At 43.1% G+C, this 21,667-nt stretch overlaps 1 protein-coding gene across 3 annotated transcripts in view; it reads right to left on the reverse strand.

Moving 5' to 3' along the window:
* Window positions 1-18,706, reverse strand: part of ltbp3 (latent transforming growth factor beta binding protein 3) — a 40,813-nt gene extending 22,107 nt beyond the window's left edge. For all 3 annotated transcript variants that reach the window (XM_073479248.1, XM_073479247.1, XM_073479246.1), the window contains exons 1-3: window positions 18,093-18,706; window positions 286-564; window positions 27-190 (exon numbers count right to left, since the gene is read on the reverse strand). In XM_073479248.1, the coding sequence (XP_073335349.1) occupies window positions 27-190; window positions 286-564; window positions 18,093-18,330 (681 nt within the window). In that variant the 5' untranslated portion in view covers window positions 18,331-18,706. The remainder of the gene's footprint in view (window positions 1-26; window positions 191-285; window positions 565-18,092) is intronic.
* Window positions 18,707-21,667: the final 2,961 nt, after the last annotated feature.

Genomic DNA, 21,667 nt, shown 5'->3' on the forward strand with positions numbered 1-21,667 from the left:
TCACTTTAGCGTGCGTCTGTACTCACAGCTTGTTTGGGTGTGGTCTCCTGGAAGCAGCGCCCCTTTGGTTTGTGCCTCGTGGGGATCGGGCGTGGCCCCATCTTGTGAGGAGGCTTGATATCTGATGGGTCGAGGGGTTGAATGACTACATGGGTGTCTGGCGTGTGGTGAACACGTAAATTTATCTGCACTGAAAACAGAGAAAAGGAAGACATTAAAATATATTTTCCCCGCCACACAAACCAGCCGAGAGTTGCAAATGTTTAAGCATTAAATGACAGATACCTTCAGAGGAGTGGTGCCCTACTTGTGTCAAGGGTAGGGTGAAAATTGAGTGTGTTTGCGTCAACTGGGTACGCCCTATGGCTGATTGCTCCCCCAGTTTGAGGCCGTCTGGCTTCAAAGATATGGGGTAGACAGGCTGCTTGTTGCCTCGCGCTGCCTGAGCTTGCTGCGTCTGCTGGAGTGGAAACTGGCAGAGCCGCCCGGTGAAGCCAGGCGGGCACAGGCAGTGTTTCCTCGAGCTGCATACTCCTCCATTCATACACGTCAGGGGACACACAACTGCAGAGAGAGAGACAGGCAGGTGGGAGAGTTGTCATACTGAGGAGGCCAGAGACTCCCATCGGTCAAAAGTTCACAGCTATGAATCACAGCAGACACATGAGCAACACAAAAAAAAGTGAGAGTGGCTCAGGGAATCACCCCCAAGACGTTTACTCATAGTCTGGATTTACTCATTTTGAATCCACTTACCTTTCGAGACAGACTGAGGTTTATAATGATCATGTGAAAAGCCTGATGATTTAGTGTTATATCACATAAATACAGCAGACAGACAGATAAGTCTGTGGCATGAGCAGGACCACGTAAAATATTCACTTTGAAATGTATCAGCCTGACGGACTAACAGGTCCTTCCAGCCAGTCAGGAGCAGTGTGAGCAGGAGAGCAGGTAAAGTCATCGATCTGTTTAACAGCTTCATTCTGACATATGGCAAAGAGCTCACAAAAATCTATGGGAAAGTTGCTGGCTGTAGAAAGGTTCAGGGCATATACGGTGTTCAGTGTGGTTTTATTGGGTCTCCCATTGTGTTTATTTTAAGTCCAGTTGTTCTTGAAATTCCCACAGTAGAACAATCAGAGGAAAGAAACCGAGAGCGAGAGAGCTGGGCTTTGAGAGAAAACTGCGAGCAAGTAATAAAAACAAAAACTTAAACCAGACAGGACGACGATGACAAGTTATGAAGTATTCGAGAAAGTTCAGTCAGGGCAGCCATCTGGGTGACATCCAACATTTTGGGACACCTGCGCCAATATCCTTGAGTTTCAGCTCACTGCCAAAAATATCTTTTGCTACCTTATTCAGGTTTGTATGAGCATATTCTCTACAGAAGCCTTTTTTCTTTTCTTTCTTTCTAAATGCAGCCAAACTCCTGAAACGCTGTAAACCTAAATTACCTTCGTAAACCAAACAGCCATAGAAGAACTTAAAAACTAAATCCAAAACAAATAAACATTGTATTTCATCAGTAAAGGTCTGATAAGAGCTTAAATGACGAGTCGATCAAATTGGCAACAACTTTGATAGTTAATCAAGCAGTTGCCAGGCAACCTGCGCTAACTCTTTACAATAACGTACACAAAAATGAGGCAAGAATAAGGAATAAATAATTATCCTACGCTCAGTAGGAAGTGGATTATTGAGGCCGTCTTCTTGTCTGTCTTGGATTATGGAGATGTTGTCTATAGACACACCTCTGCCTCCACTCTTAAACCCCTAGATTAAGTTAGATTCATTACTGGTGACAGTTATTCTACTCAGCATAGCATCTAGTATGAAAGGTGTGCAGAGCATCTCTCATAGTAATATGCGACAGGCAGTGGTTTCTATTTATTTATAAAGTCAAAATAATATCACTTCCCTGTTAAACCTGTCCCATAATGATTATTTAACCTGTTCTCGTGATTGGATGACACTCAAAGTCCTGCATGAGCTCAATGATTCTTTGAGATTGAAATAGTTGAATGACTATTCACTTCATCACTCAGACCTATCGTTTTTCCTAATTGCACTTTATCCAGTCGGTTTGTTTCATATTATTCCTTCTTTAACTACGGTCACCATGGTTTCTCATGGTTTCTCACCCTTTAGGCTCAACCTTGTAATGTTTTCTTTTACAGCAACGGCAGCAGCAGAGATGAGGCCTTTTCTATCTCATACATTCTTCTTCCTTTTAAAAACCTGGTTTACATTACATACATTACTCACAATGCAATTGAGCCACTGAGTGACATCACTGGAGGCAATTTATCAGATTACATGCAGCTTCTTCTGGAGCCACAAAAGACTTAATACAACTTTCTTCACTTATGCAGTAGCACTCCCCAAGACCTTTAAACACACTTTAATGTGTAAATTGGTGGAGTTACCCTTTAAAAATTTTCATTTAGTGCTGAGGTTTAAACCAAAGTTACATTTACCATAATATACAATTAATTGAATGCTATATGCTGGTTTCGACACAGTGAACTACCACTTCTACTTCAACAGCTGCTACTATTTCAAATATAACAACTACTATTACAACAACAGTTACTACCAGTACTTTCCCATGACAAGTGTGAGTTTAGGAGAGAAAGTATTTCTGTTTTCCATTTACTTGTCAATTTAAAATGTAATGCGTCACAGATCGGCCTTGTTGCCCTTTCCAGTCACAAAAACTGTGACATTTGAGCTTGAACTCTTTCTAGACCCAAACGACCCCATCCTGAAAGTAAAATCTAGCCTGAAGGAGAGGAAAGGAGAGGAAAGGAGAGGAAAGGCGGCCTCTTTCTGCTGCTGAGCCAAGTGTGCACACATGGAAGTAATTATATGTGGACTTCTAGGGAGTCTGGGCTGCAGCGTAATTAGGGGACTAGATCACTTTAAACACAGCAGGGACATCCTCACATAGTGAAAGTCAGGCAGAAAAAAAATCAAGAACCTCATGAAACACCAACCAGTGGGGTTAAATATATAAATCTGAAGCAAGGTGGATACTTCAGAAGCAGCTACCTAACACCATGTGACACTGGTCTTTAAGCACCGGGACTGAGTGCAGGCAGCAACATGCAGACTCCACCTGGAAGGCTCAGGCAGGAAGAAGAAGGAGAGCAGAACACACTGTAGAAGACAGAAAACTCTCTCAGAGATCCAGTTTCCATGCTTCAGATTTCATCTCAGTACTGGATTTAGAATGAGAGGAAACTAAGAAAGATGCGTGGGTTGAAAATTAGGATTGCAGACACAGAAAGTCAGGAAAAGAACCTCTTTCCCCAATGTGATTACACAATCTAAACCCACAGTGACGACATACTGGAGGGAAAGTCTGGGCTGAGGCCTCGTCTGGCTGGGGAGGTGTCTGAATGAGACAGGCTCTCTGATGTAGCACAGGCCGGGTCAATGCCACACAAATGGACACAGAGGAGAGGGGAGGAACCAGATCTCTGATTTCTTGGGTGGAGATCGTGAGAATGAGATCAGTTGTGAAGTGAACCCAGTGTGATGCCATGAAACACACCGTGCAAATACACAGCTGCAACTGCAGGCACACCTCTTTCCAAATCTTGAATTACTGTCTTCGTCCAAAATTTCAAATCTTTATATCTCATGTGGAAGACATTAAAATTGTTTTTATGTAGGTCACATGAGGCCAAAGAAACACTGAATTTTATTTAATGTGGATCTGTCACGTCAGACCCCGTACGTGTCTAATTAATCAGGTTCGTCTCAGCTCCGAGCACCCTTATACTTTCCAGCTTACTGGTACGTACAGTGCTCATGACATTCAATTAGGTGCATGACAATCTCACATGCTGGCTCATGGCTGCTGTTATGTAACTGGTCAGTTTTACTATGACTCATGAAACACACTGCTTCATCCAGCTCTTGTGTCAACTCAGAAAGGAAAAAACGAAAGAAAAACAGAAAAGTATGCACTTCACTGCATAAATAAATTACATTTTTATATATCCCTGATATATAAGATAAGTGACGTTTGATGTTGGAAGAATGCTTTGATTGTGTTGCACTGATAGACAGAACAGTGAAATACTGGATGTCTGCAGGACCAATATCACCTCCCCTCAAAGACTGGGAAATACACTTGTCTTTATAAAGTCTCTAATTTCATTATAAACAAAGATTTGGATCATCAAATATCAAATGTCTGTTTACATGCTGATTTACAATCTGAATGATTATATCGGTACTTTCCGAGTGGGACCACAACAACCAATTAAAGAGGCATCCCGAGGCAGCTGACAAGCAACGGCAGACATTCTAGCCCTTGAGGCTAACGTTAGCTAGCATACTACTGTTGACAGAAACGTAAAATCTCACCTCCAGTTCTCACTGAGGAATAGAAAACCTATGTTGACCGTGTCTGCCTCCTCATCCAGACTCATTTAACCTTTTGCACCACGCTAATCTCCAGTTTGTTTATGTCTGCTTCCCCATGAGATCACGTGATAGCCCAGCTTCAGTTTGCAGAGCCATGAGGTCAGAGTGCTGAAGCCTAACCCCTGCTGCTGCACAGAGCCGTGTTCGCTGTTTGTTTAAAATGTATTAATATTGAACACGTTGCCCTAAATTCGACAGTGCACTTCCCCGGGTCCTCAGCAACAAACCTGCTAAGTGTGAAGTAGATCAGATGAACGGTTCTCGAGGTATGCACACCACAAACAGACAGAGACAAAACACTCCTTGCTTTATAGGTATTCTTTTCTAAATGTCACTTTTTTCCGACTTAATAAACTTGTTGTAAATTGCCTTGCATAATAAAAACAGTGCCTAACCTCCCTGAACTTTATTGGGGATGCAGTGGTTTACAGGCTTCATGGAATATCTTGGCGTGAAAATTGACGGTTATCATAGGCTATAGTCTAAATTTGCTCATCTCGGGTACTGAATTCTACAGTGGGTTATTAAAAAAATCTACATTTCAAGTTTCTATCAAGTTTCATGTCTGTAAGGTGATGTGAAAATATGATAAAGCGTTTGTTCAATCACAATAACGCCTCTGTTTTCGTTCCTTTAGGGGTCATTGTTTCTGATAATAATACCTTTGCAGCCCTAACGGAGTGTTAGCGAAACACATCCTTATTTAGGGCATCAAACAAAAGCTCTCAACAACAGGTGATATTACAGCTGCACTTCCTGCCTTTCATTATCCTGATTGTTAGATTCTGTTTAAATCAGCTGCCTCTTGTCTGTTTGCCTTCAGAGCTCTAGGAGAACTGAATCATTTTTATGTGTTATATAACACATACAGTGACTTTTCTCCTTCACATCTGCCTGCTTCATTTAAGTTCGAGCCAGGCTGGCTAATGTTTTCAGCAGATCTTATATGTGAATGGGTATGCTCGTGTGTGTGTGAGAGAGCTATTAAGTGGAGGGTGTACCGTCTCCTGGAGAGCCGCTGTGGTTGGGTGACATGCACCACGCTACATAAGGAAAAGAGCGCAAAGCTTTAAAAAGTTCATAACAAGGATTTTAACTTCCCGGCGGACTTTCCCTTTGAATCATCACCTTGGAGTTCATTAACAGAATTTATGATCCGAAATTGCTCATTGACTCCCCCTCGTCTGTTAGCTTAGCGTCTCGGAGGCCGACGCCCTCGTTTTTTGTAACCACGCCTTTGTCTTCATGGATCTAACACATTCCTGAGACTAGAGGTGGTGTGTTATTAAAAATCAAACGCACTTAAGAGTTGTTTGGTGGTCTGAATGAATGTGAGGCATGAGCAGGCCAGGGACTAAGAAGTTTTGTTATCATTAGCTTTATTTTCCACGTGTGCTCATCAAAGAAAATGGAGGAACGGTAATTAAGGGTTTGAATGAAGACACACTGTATAAAGCCTCATTTATACCATAGTTCAGTCAGCTAAGAGAACATTCAGTGTTGACTTTATCCTTTACTGTCATGGCTTTGAAAACTGCAGATACCTTCCAAGACAGCCAGGAAGCGTATCATTTTCCCTTGCAGCATTCAATCCAAGACAAAAGAAGGGGGGAAAAGTCTTTGTCTTCGGGCTCTTCTCGTCAGAGTGTTTCATGTGACATACGAGTGAGATCTCCTTCTTCATAGTGTCATGATTCACTCCAAGAGGAGACAGATCTCCTCGCAGCATGGGCTGGTAGGAGGAGAATATCTTTGTCATACTGTAAATAGCCTATCATATATCGAGTGAAAGTAAGGGAAATAAGGCAAAAAGAGGCCAAAAAAATGATGTGATGATTTCAGTGGGATTATTGTGATTCCCAGACACTTTTTTTTAACTGTAAGGAAAAACATACTGGACATTCCTCAAGTGTTAAGTAAGCAGGCCTGGTGTAACTCACAGGACCAAGCTTGAAAAAAAAACATGTCCATGAAAGCACACTGAGGCAGACTGAGACACACGCTTTTCATTGAAAGAAAGAAAGAAAGAAAGAAAGAAAGAGAAAGAAATAAAGAAAGAAAGAAAAGAAAGTAAAAATTGCCCTCCGAGTGGCCTGTGACCACCCACCCACTCACTCCTGTCTGTCTGGAGATGACGCATCCATCAGCCCCCTCCCTCCACGGCGTCCTTTCAGCCGCAGCCGCACCCTCCCGACACAAAAACAACAAATTACAGCCCTACAAACCACAGTTCAAAAAGCTCCTCAGCTCACTGAACTGAAAGCTACTGCTCACATCATCTCTCACCATACACATGACACAATGGCCCGATCTGTCCCGTCTTTTGAACACAGTCACGTTCTGGTAAGAATTAAAAATACCAATGAACCCAGATGCGATGACACTCAGTGAGTCACTTCCACCGGGATTCGGTGTCCGTCTGAATCAGCCGTCATCAACACTTTCTGGTCAGCAGGCGACTACTTTCACCGTCACGTCAGCTGATTCAGAAATACACATGGCCATACCACAATGAGTCCACTGGTGGAGTTTTATTATTTCACAGTCTGACTATGATAAAGGATGCAGACTTCTACAACACTCACTCGACTCTACTACACACTGCAACTCACACAACAGCTTCAACAGAGGAAATTCTCATTCTTCTAGAAATACTTTGGTATAAAACTTACAAACATATTCACTCAAACATCTTTCTCCCTTAAAACTTTTCATTAGCTCCGTAAGCGCACGATTTCTTATCATCGTCGTATCGCACATCCTGTCATCACCGTGAAGTTGCCAGCAGTGATTCCAGGAAGTCACTGCATGAGGTTGTTTTCTCACTGGCGTAAACATACAGATACAGAAACACGATAACGTGTTAGTTAATGAGCTGAAGTGATTCTGGTGTTTTAACAACTTCAGGATGAGCCAACGCAGCTGTTTCCCTCTGCTTCCAGTCTTCGTGCTATGCTAAGCTAACCATCTCCAGTTATGAGGATGGCATCAGTCTTTTAGTCTAACTCTCGGCAAGAAAGAAAATACTGCAAACTTATAACAAAACGATCGTCTTCTTGCACGTGCGCGACACACTCAATGCAACATGGGTGTCTGTTTGAAGAACAGTTTTTGGCCTCCGTGGATGTTAGTCAAATACTCACTAATTCCAGAGGGGAATATCTGCATCTTCACTTGACTAGTGTCTTCAACAGCCATTTGTTGATTTCTGCCCTTTGCCGTTTTCTGTTGGGCATGTGACACCTTTTCTGAGCTTGTTTGCTGGAATTGGCTACCTATGTCTTGATAATATGAGGTACAAGAGCGGTGAGGCTCAATCATACTGTACCGTCGATGTTCAGAATGGAAAATCAAAACAATGAGACATAAGCACATAAAAGTCTTTTTCCAACCTTTTTGCACCCTGCGCCTCCTCTGCTTCTCTCTGTCCTACAATTTACACCAGTCTTTCAAGTGCTGAGGATCAAACAAAAAAATGAAGATGGCCGTTGGATATTTTGTCAGCCCAACACATGGAGATAATTACAAATAAGTCTTGATCTGCCGACAAACACATTCAGGTTCCACGTGGATAAGGCGTGGGATGAGGATGCAGGTTTTTACAATATCAAACACGCAACCACTCTCACACCACCCAAGATGCACTCATTCTGACGTCACCGCAACCCACTTGGAGGCGGTCGGGCACACTTTTACCCAACTCTGCAGATTTAAACTGGTAATCAAATGGTTGGGTTCGGCAGTGCCAACAGAATAACCCTATAAAAGCTGCATAGAGCTGCAGTGTTGGCAGTTCATTCTCAGTGGGTTCGGCACTACAAGCGACCCTTTCACATTACACAGTCATTTGATTGAATGTAATCTTCATAAGGTTAATTTAATCTGTGTTTTAAAAGTATTTCTATGAGTATTCCTCTGTATTTCATAGTACTACTATCCAACGGCATCTTTCCTGACCTCGGAGTACCATGACTAAACAACACAGGGCCCCAAAAACAGTAAACACAGTTCGAGCCACTGTTTAAAAAGAGAATAGGGAACGATCATGTGACGTGCTCCCATTCACCATCAGCTCCAAAGCAGGAAACCGCATCCCCAAATACGCCTACCATCAACTGGCACTGTGAGACCACATACCACACGGAGTGAGAGAGAGCGACGTATGAAGTGGGTCAGACTTCTGCAGCCGGGCCAGACATTGGGAGTAAATGACATAATCACTGCCTTTTGAAAACACAAACCTGCGTACGCATCCCTCCTCCCCCCCTGCAGAAATCTCTGTGCTCCGGCCTCAGCCTCAGCTATCCAAACAATAATGCTGCCCTTTGCCAGAGTTGACCGCTGTCACCAAAGGCATTCATTACCGCTCACAGTCAGCCTAAAACAACAGTTTGTTAACCTTACAGAAACTGGATGATGACCATGAACAGACTCTGAAGCAGCCACCAGGGTTCCTAAACATTTTCCACTCTTGAATTCAAGGCAGTTTTCAAGCATTTTCAAGGTGGTAATTTCACTTCATCACGTAAAATCAGATGTTACTGTGCTATAAACAACATTTTTTCATAATAGCATTCTACAGGGTTAGGGTTAGCATTAGGGTGACAAATTGAAGAAAAACACCCAAAAGCTTCATGTGTATGTAATGACCTTTAGACATAGTAGGCAGCACTGTGTCAATGCTGAAGAAGGGTCTGACTGGATCAATTGTCATTCTAGTATAAGAGGAAAGAAACTCTATGGCTTGTTTGTATTTTTTTAACCAATCACAATCATTGTGGGTGGTGCAAAGCTCCAGCGACAGTGCCCCTGCAAAACATTTGCACGTGGAAAAGCAAGCCCTGGCATTAAAATGGGCAAATACCTGCAAATAAACAGCAACTGCTGTTAGCTTGTTTAGTTTCAGACTGTTAGCAACAAGGTTAGCATTAGGGAAACTTGCAATTTTCACCGTGTAGGTTGCTAGCTCAGAGAATATTGTTGTTGTATCCCACTGAGACGGGGAAAATGGCAGGCTTAGCATAATTTGATAATGCCAAGGAACATGATGATAAATGTTTCTCCAACACCATCATTGCAACTCACCAATCATGTTTTGGTAATGTTATAGCTTTGCAAAGTGGGAAAACACACTTTTTCACAATTCGCAGAGTTTGTGAACTGGTGTACATTGACCCAAAGTATATTTTCCTAAACCTAACCAAGTATGTTTGACGCCAAAACCTGACCAAATAGTGACAGAATAATGAAAAGAAACAGAAAATAGTAAGTGACAGCATGTCCCAAACAGGACACAAACCCCATTCACCTGAGTGACCCAGTCCCACACTTAACCCATTCAGCCACGACGACTTTCTCTAGATGTGAACTTCATCGCCTTTTGGTCAGTGTATCCTGGTCCTGGAGCGACATTAATTATGATGTTCTAGGGACAACACCAACATGGCGAGATCAGTTACACCAGCAGGCTACATCCGGTGCGTCAGACTAGACAACCTGGCTGAGCCAATATAAAAATTGTATTACAAGTAATGCAGTAACAATTTAAAGCAGTTTCAAGCACTTGATCCAAAATCCAAGCACTTTTAAAACCTTAAAAACCACAAGATTAAAATTCAAGCGTTTCATAGATCGCTGAGCCATCATCAGGAGGATGAAGACAAATCTGAGCGAGGAGGTTTGCAATTATCCAAATCTAAATCAAACTCAGCCTTGCACAATGTGATTTTCGCATGTCATGGAAATATGTGGTGTGGTTTCCAGCGCGTTTGGGTGGGCAAGGGTCCAGCGTTAGCCTGTCACTCCCCTCTGGCAGAGATGTTTGTGGAAAGAGAGCCAGAGATTCAGGCAGGATCTTGGCACAAATTCGGATGATGTCATATAATGAGTGTCTAAAAGTCTTGGCTATAGGGGCTAGAGGGCAGGCAGGTAGAGTGCTGACAGTGCTCTGCTGAGATTATGTCAGATACCTGCCCTGTGGGAGACTCAGTACTCAGCACTGGAGCGCGTGGCAGGTAACGTCTGTAGAAGAGTGCACAGTCCCGGGCCGTGGCGGCAGGCAGCACTGGCAGAGGCCGTGTTATTCTGTTTACCCTGGCTAATCGCTACAGCTACAGGGTCCTGCACGGTGTGGGTGCAGTCCCTAGCGCTCGCATTCCTCTGCGCGGCTTTAAATAACTGCTCCGTTTCTCCCCCTCGCTAAGCAAATGGGAGGAGAGTGTTAAAGATGGCAAAGAAGGCTGTTTGTTTGAGCTGGGTTCAGTACACTGCTCTTGAGCACCAAACACACTTAGACACACGCGAATACACACACTGTTCCCTTGTGACGGTCCAAAACACACCTAATTGCTGCTTTGTTTTCCAGACTTAATTTACTGTGATGCTTTTTTCGACCTGACAGGCAGATCTGGCTGTTTGTGCTGAAAGTGATGAGATGAAGGGGTCTGATTTCATGGGAAACTCCCACTCAGATTATGCGGATTTTCATTCTGAATGAGTGTTGTGGTGCAGACCTGACAAATGTAAACACGGAATGAAGTGACTTTGGATTTAAGCCTTTTGAGTTTGTACATATTGATCACATCAGTGGAATTTTACACTGATTTTAGGGCAGGGAGGCACCAAGTTTTTAAGGTTTCACTTGTCTCCTGTGAAGTGTAGCTGGATTATTTTCATCTTTGTTCGTTCTTTTTGAAAGCGACCAAAAAGACGAGAGTCCAATCCGATAATACATACAGTATATGACAAGCTCGTATTAATGCAACTTATCATAGCGCGTGACAGAGTTCTACATGGTGATAGCTCCCACTTGAGAAACAGTGGTAAAAGGTTAATGAGGACGGCGGACTACAAATAACCCCATGTATTATTTTCCCAACATGCATAAATAGACAAGGGAGAGGTGACAGAATGTGCATCCATAAATATTAAAACACGGCCTTGACAGGAGGATCAGCCTGCAAACAGACGCACGCCACAAAACGTGCATTTCACCGATAGTAAGAAGCTTTTACGATTAATAAGCTGCAAGTGAATGTGCATGAGCCTCCCTCGTGCGCGTGTTTGCGAGGGTGTGAGCGCGGGAGCCGTGCCCAGCGTTGCCTCTGAGTTCAGTCCAACCTGTGGCAAAAACCCAGAGTGCTGCCGGTTTTTGGTCGCCCCGTGTCAGACCGCCTTCTCCAGAGCCTGGCACGAGAGAAGGGAGAGCGTGTGGGGAAGAGCCGAAGGCTTTGAAAGTTAAAATAAACTCACCTCCTAAATAGAGAGAAAGCAGAACCAGCTCTGTCTTACTGTACTTGACTGACTTGACTTCATTTTCAGGCTCCCATGGACCTCTGACCCATGCCAAGGGAAAACCAAAACAAACCACAGGGCTACTACTGTCACTTTACTCTAAATACAGAACCACATGGGAAATCCTGAAATAGCCGTATCCACTTCTCATGATGCCCATTTTAGGGGAGACAAGCCCAGACTTAGATGTGATAAGACCACTTCCTGTGAAATATGAGGCCCTGAGCTTTTTGTTATTCCAGTAGAAGATGAGAATCCAGAGCAGGCCGGACGTCGGGAGCCCTGATAATGTGGAGATGCTGCTGAGATGCAGAAGAGAGACGAGACACAGAAGGCCGAGCGGGGGCCAAGCAGCTGATAGATGGGATGTCTCTGTGCCAGCAACGACAAGAAAAACTTAGACCAACCAAGGCATGGGCACGGATAGTTTTTTATGCAACCGCTTTTATTTTGAAAGGACAGCCCTGATACCTACTGAAAACATTACTCTTGCGCCGACATATAAACAAAAACAGTCTCCAGGGGGAAAATAAAGCACCCTGCACCTCCTCTTCCTCTCTCTATCCTACAATTTACACCAGGCTTTCAAGTGCTGAGGGTTAAAAAAAAAATTAAGATGGCCGTTGGATATTTTGTGAGCCAAACACATGGAGATAATTACATAGAAAGTCTTCAACATCAGGTTACACAGGGATAAGGAAAGGAATGAGCATGCAGGTTTTCATAATTTTGTGATTTACTTATGTCTCGCCCCGCAAGACCCATTCGTTCTTTTATTCCTGACCTACATTTTATACCTGACTTAAACTCTGTACCATGTGGAATCCAAGAAAAACGCATATGAGGCTGTAACTGTTCTCTACGTGCCAACATGTCTGGGACGCTTTCAAGTTTCGACGCTTTCATCAGTTTTAGGAAGTGCAGAGTGAATAATAGATCAATATTAATGACAAATATGAATTACCTGGAAATGTATGAGCACAACATTGCTGGAGTATTTCAGCTTTCTTTGCAGTAGCGTTCATGTGATGCAGACACGCATCGAATTACAGTGTATGTAATCAAAAGACAAATCAAATAACACATGTGAAACTATGATTACATAGACGGACTGCTGTGACGTATGCTGTAGACTGTATATTAAGTAGACCAGCACTGAGTCTAACTTCTAGTTTATTAACCATAACAGATATTCTATAAATGCTGACTGTCAGAGAAGAAGAAAAAAGCTGCTTGTCGTTCAGGTGATTTGTCCTCATGGACAGCAGGTAAGCCAGACTGAGACTATCTGCTCTGCTGAACATCCGGCTCGTGGCTATCTGTCCAGTCTGGGACGGCATAATAACATACACTGCTCAGATAAACAGTTTCATTGTTTACATATATATAACCTGATTAAAATGTATGAATAATCTGACGTGCCAGATGGTTTGATACACAGAACCATCTGGGAAGTCGTCCTTAGAAACTGTTATTGGTTGACCCATGTGTCTATCGAGGGCGTTTTCACTCCCAACGTGTCAAAAACAGGAGCCTGGTCAGTAGCCATAAGCATCTACGTTTGACGCTGTCTAGAGCTATATAGAGCGAGAAAAGTCCAAGTTGGGTACACAGGACTTTCCCCCCAGTGACTTGGGTTTGCATCCCGTGTTTGACCAAGACTAAAGAATGATTTGTTTTGAAATTATGTTACATAAGTAAATAAGAAAGTATTTAAATTGTGTTTTCCAGAACACAACCGAGTAGTTTTGTGCCTAAACCTAACCAAATAGTCCAAAAGTCAAAATAGGTCGTTATATGAGAAAAGTTTGTTAGCAGATTTTAATTTGAAAGTGTAACCAGATGTTGCAAAACTGACTTTAGAGGGGTAGGTAGAGTGTCGTAGTTTGAAGCTTAAGGCCGCCGACCAAGCTGTCGTATTTGATGATCAGATCAATGAACCATATGACGTAGTGAGAGAGTGCTTCCATCAGAGGTAGCTAACGCTACCCTCTTGAGGAACCGCCATTGTCGTTTCAAACAATTGCTTCTCTCGCTGGTCATGGCAAGTTGTTGAGATATTTCAGTCTGGACCAAAGAGACTGTGACATTTGCCGTCCACAGAGCCACACCACTAGGATGACTAAAAATATCATAGAACATTGGTTGGTAACACCTTTTAAATCTGGGATTTGCTTGTTTTTCTCCGTTTCGTATCGTTGAAAATGGAACACGTTGGGTTTCTGGACAGCTGGTCAGAAGAAGTAAACTATGTGGAGACAACTCCTCTGCCAACACTGACATGTTCTCCAGTTTTTTTCTACAGATGTTTAACCCTAGGATTCCATTCAACTTCAAGTTAGGCTTGAATCCATTTTTGTCAAGATTTCCTTAGGATCTAAAATATACGTTTCCGGAGCAGATGTACACCAAGAAACAGCGCGGTCCCCACTTTGAGTTTTTCATCCCTTCACTTTATCATGTCAGTCGGCCCGATGAAGGTTAAAAAAGAACTTTCTCACTCGATTGCTTTCAAAGCTATGGCAATAAAAATGACATTCATCCATTGGCAGAAATCCCAGATCCAGAGCTGTTTCTTGGCTCTCAGCCTGCCCGTCCACCAAATTCTGGCCAAATCCTTCACAGTAAAAATCCTTGTATATACTGAAGCACACGTACTGAAGGTCCTTCCATACACCGACACGAGCTACATCTCCTCTGAACGTTTGCTCAGTTTGGGCCTCGGCCTCGCTATGCTGATGTCACAACAGGACAAATATGGAAAAGTCTTCATATTGTTGCTGCTATAGCCACGGCCGTTTTAACACGGGAGAGAGAAATTTCCACTTGTCTGCACCGCATTCCTGCTCTCGCACTGAACAACACATGGCTCCTCTGCGAGCTTCCTGCTGCAGAACCTCATGCACTCGGCGAGGATCTTTTCAGATGCTTCGTACGTGAAGACAGGTGACTGTGGAGCAGCTTCAGAATTCAGACCAAATGTGAAGCAGAGTGAGGTATTCCAGGAATTTAAGATGCCTCTCTTCAATTATTTGACACAGAAGCTCCAAAAGGTGACGCACTGTGAGGAAACTGGAGCAGAAGAGGACGGACTGGTGACTAAGTCAACTCTCTGAATCTGCAGAACTGCACAGTGCGGACGAGGAAGAATACTGTCACAGCGATACATGAAGGATTCACTTGACCTCGATTAAATCCAGCCTGCCTACTTCCACATGGGCAAAACTGCTGGAGAGGCTACATCTGTATGACTACAACTACTTTTTACTGCAAAACTGTGTGTGTTGATTGTGAGGGGAACTGTGTAACTAATATTCAATAACTTTTTTAGGATTTTTACAGGCTTTATATAGACTTTCTACAGCCACATATAATTAAAAGGAATAGCTTAAGAGCCATTTTTAATTCAGCATTTCTGCATCTAAGCCTCCTTTTTAAAATCCAAACATACAAACATGTGTATAAGCATCCAGAGCGGCTGGCAAAGTCTTGATGAGATCACCGTTTTGAATTTAAGGGGAAAACAGTGGTGTTAAGGTAAGAAAAGAGAGTTTTACAGTTAGAAACGGGAGTTTTACAGTTAGAAACAGGAGTTTTTAAGTCAGAAACAGTTTTAAAGTTAGAAACCGTGGGGTTTGAAGTTAGAAACCAGGGTTTAAAGTTATAAACAGCAGCTTTAAATATAGAGCTGGGGGGTTGAAGGTAGAAGAAGGGGTTTTAAATATGGAAACAAGAGTTTTGAATTTAGAAACCAGGGTTTTAAAGTTATAAACACCCTAAACAGGGGGTTTAAAGTCAGACAGAGGGCTTTTCAAGTTATAAACCTGAGTTATAAATATAGAAACAGGAGTCTCTAAGTTAGTGATGTCCACAGAAATATGGAGCTGTTGCTTTTATCTATAATTTTATCATCATTTTAGACTTGCAGGAATGCCAGGGTTTAGATCGATCTATGTTCAATTATTCTGGTGGAAAAATGATAAAGTGACTAATAATGAACATCTGCTGCTGACACAAAGAGACTGATGACTTGACAGCACCACTGTCCACTACAGAAATGTGGCTCATCTCTTCTCTTCAGTATTCAACTCTCATTATCACAGCTGAACAATCAACATCTCATTTCCATTCTTAGCAGCTTACTCCTGACACATGAGTATAAGAGAAAAGAGGACGGGTGAAATACAGTCCCGGCCCGCAGCCTGACGTAGACTGCTCGGCTCCACGTCTCACCACAGCTGATCTGATAGAGCGCAGAAAGGCTCCACTCATGCCTGACACTGGAGTCAGTTGGGGGAAAGTATGGATGTTAAAAGTACATTTATACGCTATGTAATGAGCCATGGCTCAGTAATTAAAGTGTAACATGGGAACATTTTCCAGCGATGCAGTGGAGGGCAAACCCAGCTCACCTCATCTTAGCCACCTATTTATTTGCGGAGCAGAGTTTATACCCACTTGACATAAATCTTTATGACATGAATTAATGGTGGATACGAGTAGCTGGTGTCTAATTGATGTAAGTCATAAAGAAGACAGGAACTTTTAAGGGAGTAAAAGCCTGAATAAATTAGCTACGCTTGATATTTGTGGATATTTTGGCTCGTGATAACCACTTACAGGAGGTCACAGTACATGTTTTTGCCTATTTTTAAAAAAACACTACTCAGGTTCCATTACTTCATTTTTCACGATTTTCTACTTTTTTTCTACTTGGTGTCTTTGTGGTTGTCTCTATTTTCACTGGATGAAGGGCTTTAACACAGGACTTTTTCCTTGTAATGGAGCAAAGGTTACCACTGTTATTCAATAAAGCAGTTGGTCTTAATACGTTTTTCACCACTGTCTTGCCATAACATCAGACAGGGTCTTAGTAAAAGATCATTCATTTGCATTTTGAGCAATTTATGGAGATTCATACTGATAATTTGCGAATGTATAATCTAAATTCACCATTCAGTGTAGTTATTGTCCCAGAATGATGTTGTGATATCGCTGAATTGAGATTACCATGTGGTGCAACAACCCAACCCAGTACGTTCATGAAAAACCACAGATAAGTTCAAACTGGATGTTTTTTATGTCGCAACTTTGCGTTTGTTTAGGATTGTTGTTTGAATTTTCTATTCCTCTCTTGTCACAACCCTGTGCTCATGCTCCAGTTAGGTTTACACACAAAGACCACTTGGTTAGGGTTAGGAAAAGAATCAGGTTTTGGCTTAAAATCCCTGTTTTGGTCGCTACGATCACGGGTGGAAATGTCCCCAGATGATCGTAAAAATATCCAACAGTGTGACTTGAACAGCGGTGGGCTGTTTGGCAGCCTTGTCGGCTGTAAAACGCCACCACCGACCTCTCCTCCTCCCGATGTGAAAGGCAGATAAATGCATATAATGTGAATGTGATATGCCACGTTTGATACAAATTAGGTGATCTGCACTGGCCACTTATCAGGGCCGATATTCAGCATTTTTCCGATTATTGGTCAGATTGATGTGTTATCCTTCACGTCCCGCATACAACAACATCTGACTGGTAACATGTCACAATTAATGACTGAATAATCTGAATCTGCAAAGTAACTAGTAACTAAATGCATCAAATAAATGTAGTGGAGGGGACGTGTAAAGTAGCAGAAAATGGAAATACTCAAGTACCTGAAAATTGTACTTAAGAACAGTACCTTGATTTCTAATAAACGATATCGGCCCTGAAAAAGCCATATCGGTCGAGCCCCAGTACAAATGTCAACCTTGGAGGTATCTGTGGGGTTTGCAGGAACTATAACTGCTAACATTATATCAGAGTGCAATGTTGAGAGTTGTTAGAAAGTTTCAGCAATTAGTAGATTATTCAATCATTTGATACAAAGACAATTAAATGCCAAATATTTGAATTTTTTAAGCAAAAACATCAACATTAGCTGGTTCCAACTTCTTAGATCTAAACAATTCCTACTTTTCTCTGTCATTTTTGAGCGTAAATGAAGAGTCTTTGTGTGTTGGACTGATGGCTGGAGAAAAGAAGCCATCTGAGGATGCTGCTTTGGCCTCTGGGAACTCGTGACCAGCATTTTTCCACTTTTTCTTACAATTTAATTCACGATTAATCGATTTATCGTGAATATAATCGTTAGTTGCAGCCATGAAACTTTTTTTTTTTTTTTTTTTACACCATGTGATATTTAGCTCCAGTATAAAGTCTATTCCTGAGGAGGCAGCAGGCCTCCCTCACCTCTCCACAGAGGAACAACTATAAACCCATGGGGCAGAGCAGCTCTATTAGTTAATGGCAGCGGCCTAATTATACCCCCTCATAAATAAACAGCATTGTCGGAGCCTCGCACCGTCACTCACCGACCCTGAAGCCCTGTCCGATGAGCGTGTCGGCCGCCTGCCCGTTCTCGGCGATCAGCGTGGTGTTGTTGCCCTGCTCGCAGGTATCCTGACACTGTCCCTTCAGGCAGATCCGCTTGCAGATGAGAGGAGCGATGACCACCTTGAAGCGCTCCCGTGTGGAGGAGCGCTCCGTGCACCACACCAGCCTGTGGACGCTCAGCCAGATGACAAGCAGACGGGCGATCAGAGAGGGCATCCTGGCATCCTTCGCTGCCCTCCACAGAGAGCCGGGGACATGAAATCACAAGGTCCAAAGCTCCAGCTCAAAGGCGCCCGCTTTGTTCGCCGAGGCACACTTTTGACGTCTCATGCGGCGGAGAAAGAAAGAAAGAAAGAAAAAAAAAAAAAGAAAAAAGCGCGTCCTCCCTCCTGTTTTCTCCTCAAGGGGAGAGAAAAAATCACTTTCCTCGCGTTCCCGAGTGATCCGTCTGCGAAACCGACACGTTGGACATCTTCAGAAGTTCCTCCTCGTCCTGTCCTGAGCTGTTCTTTCACTAAAACCCCCCCAAAAAAAGTTCTCCTCGCTTTTTTGTCGCTCTTCTTCCTTCTTCTCGCCTGTTGCGTTGGGGAGAGTGCGTATGTGGGTTTGGGAGAGACGGAGAGAAAGAAAGAGGGGAGGAGAGGGAGGAGAGAGGAGAGGGGGTGAGAGAGAGAGAGAGAGAGAGAGAGAGAGAGAGCCAGCCCTCTCTCTGGAGAAACCTGGCTGAGGGCCAGTCAGGCGGTGCAGGAGCAAAGCAAAGCTGAAAGTGGTTTCCTTGTTGGTTATTTCTCCTCACGCCTCCCCCTCCTCTCCTCTGCTGCCCCCGCACAGACCCCACTGTGCAAATCATAGCTGCACAGCTGTGTGTGTCACTCTGGAAATAAAAAAAATACTGACATGCAACATGGTGCTCGACACACCTTCCCGCTTCCTTTGGAGTTTGTGATGTATGAAACGATAAAGGAAATCGATCAGTGCCTCTTTATTAACGACTGTCACACACTGTGTTATCTCAAAAGTCCTTAAAGTGTCAGACGCTGTCATAAATGTGCAGACTGATGACCGAGACGGGTCGTGGGGGTCAGGCCGACGTCACTTTGTATCACAAGTTACTTTAAGGAAGCAGCTGGTGGACGTCTAGTCATCCAGACATCAACACAAATGCACTTTACAGCAAAGGTCAAAGCAGACTCCACCTGCTGAAGAGACCTTTTCTGACTCTGTTGTGGCATGTGAGTGGTCAGCTGGGGCAGCAGCATCACCACTGCTGACAGGAAGACACTAGACAAGCTGATCATGGAGGCCAGCTCTGTCTTGGGACGTCCCCTCGTCCCAGCGCAGGCGGTGGGAGAAAGGAGGACGATAGCTGAGCTATTACCCTTGATGGAGAACGGCGTCCCACCCTATGCAGGACACTCTGAATCAGCTGCTTCAGCCTAAGTGTGTGAAGGAGCGATATCGCAGGTCCTAACTTCCTGCTGCTGATAGACTGTACAAACAGCACTGCTCCCAGTAGACCCCGAACACAAACACCAAATCAACTTCCAACTGTGCAATCTCATCATCCCAGTGTCCAATTTCTGCGTCTCAATGTGCAATGGTGTAAATATTTTTGGAGTTTTTGTTTATTTATATTGTTTCTACTGCTTTTTTACTTATATCTTTTTATAATAGTCCACAAAAAATGTCTAAAAAACCCGGTGTAATCCAAGTGTAAGTGTTAGCGTGCACCCTGTCTGAAGCCGGTGCACGATCACGACTGCGCATTGAGTGTATAAATGACGTCTTTTCAAATGAATTTGGGATCCCGGGGTTTCCAGGGGTTGGATTACGCCGTGCAAAACATTACGATGTTTTGTCGACTATGAAACTTCATCCCACTTTCCATCTGCATGAGGCTGAGTAGAAAATGAAGTCTCATTTTTGGGTGAACTGTTCCTTTAATTGTGAAAAATGGTCTTATTCCCACTGTTGATAAGCCAAATAAAAGTTTTATTGTTAAAAGTGATGTTAGCACTCCATTCACTGTTGGTTGGTTTAAACTCCAGAAAAACATTGTGAGCTTCTTGTTTGTTTAAGTAAACCCTTATGTTGGAGAAAAGATAGAAACTGTAACTGTCACATACATTTAATGCAGTAAAAGGCACAAAATGTCCTTCTGGAAGTGGTAAAGTAATAAAACCAAAGTAAACAAGTTAATTCACCAACAGAAACAAGCACAAGCCTCTCAAACCACGCGTAACAATTAGAGGTGTGACAGTATGGCACTGTGCGGATCACACGGAGGGCAGCTAGTGTTCGGGGTCACATGAGCAGGGGCTGAATGCAAGAAAGAGACAAAGAGACAGGAAGAGAGGGAAAAGAGGGAGAGTTGAGTCACTTCCTGTCCAAAAAGTGAGTGTTTACCTTCAGTCGCTGAGGAAATGACTGCATGGGCCTGCAGAGAGTTCACAGGCCGCTCTCACATTTCTCTCTGCTGCTCGCCATCACTACTGCATCATCAGCTGCCAACACACACACACACACAAGCACATGCCGGTCACACATAAACTATCTCTGAGTATTATTATTAGTACAATATAATTACTTCCCCTCTGAAACCTGAAACCTCTGTGTTTCTAACTGCAGCACACAATAACAGCTGTATTACACAACCTGAAGATAAAACCAGATGTGAAGAGAGGGAACTTTGTCCGTCTTTAGATCATAGTGGAAGTATTTAGATGCTTTACCTCAGTAAAAGTACCAATAACGCATTATAAAAAATACTTGATTACAAGTAAAACTCAAAATTTTACTTGAATAAAAGTAAAGAACAGTAGAAGTACAAGTAAGTATGTCAGATTACTTGAGTAAATGTAATTAGTGCTTCAGCGGGTCGTTTTTCACGATGCAAAAGCACGGAACTGTGCGAGCTCCCACTGATGCGATCTGGGAAATGTTGTGTTTAAGTGCCTACCTCAGCACTTGCTTCGACTTGATGTCATAAATCCCATTTGCGGTCTGTTTTGTTGCAACAAGTTTGCGTCGCTCCAAGTGAGTCTTCAGGTTACCTCATTTTGTTGAAGGTTACAGTGATCAACAACATGAAGGCCTCTGACACTGCATATACTTAGCCCCGAGCTAAGAGTTGAGCCTGGGATAATGTAGCCCCCTTTCACAAATAAACTGTTAACCCAGGGTTATCCTACGCCCCGGGCTGTACAAGTCACACTGTGCTTCTAATCACTGTGGATTAAATTTCTGTTGAAAAACATGACTAATGTTTACAGTCTTGAATGACACGTGACTGTTCTCATAGTCCATTGTTTAGTTTAACCCCGTTTCACGCTGGCACCTTTTAGCCCCATGCATGCAGTGTGAACGCTTCCTTAACCTGGGAGGTTCCAAGGGTACTTCTAATATAGATAGATCATATCGATTGTGAAATATCAACTGTACACAAGCATTGTAACGATTACCGAGACTTGTTTAAACAACACCGGAGTGGGTGTGCTTGCAAAAACAGAAGAAGTGATGTAGAAAGTTCACCTGCTGTTTGTAGCTTACAGTG

Source organism: Pagrus major, chromosome 13, assembly GCF_040436345.1.
Source record: "Pagrus major chromosome 13, Pma_NU_1.0".
Classification (NCBI taxonomy): domain Eukaryota; kingdom Metazoa; phylum Chordata; class Actinopteri; order Spariformes; family Sparidae; genus Pagrus; species Pagrus major.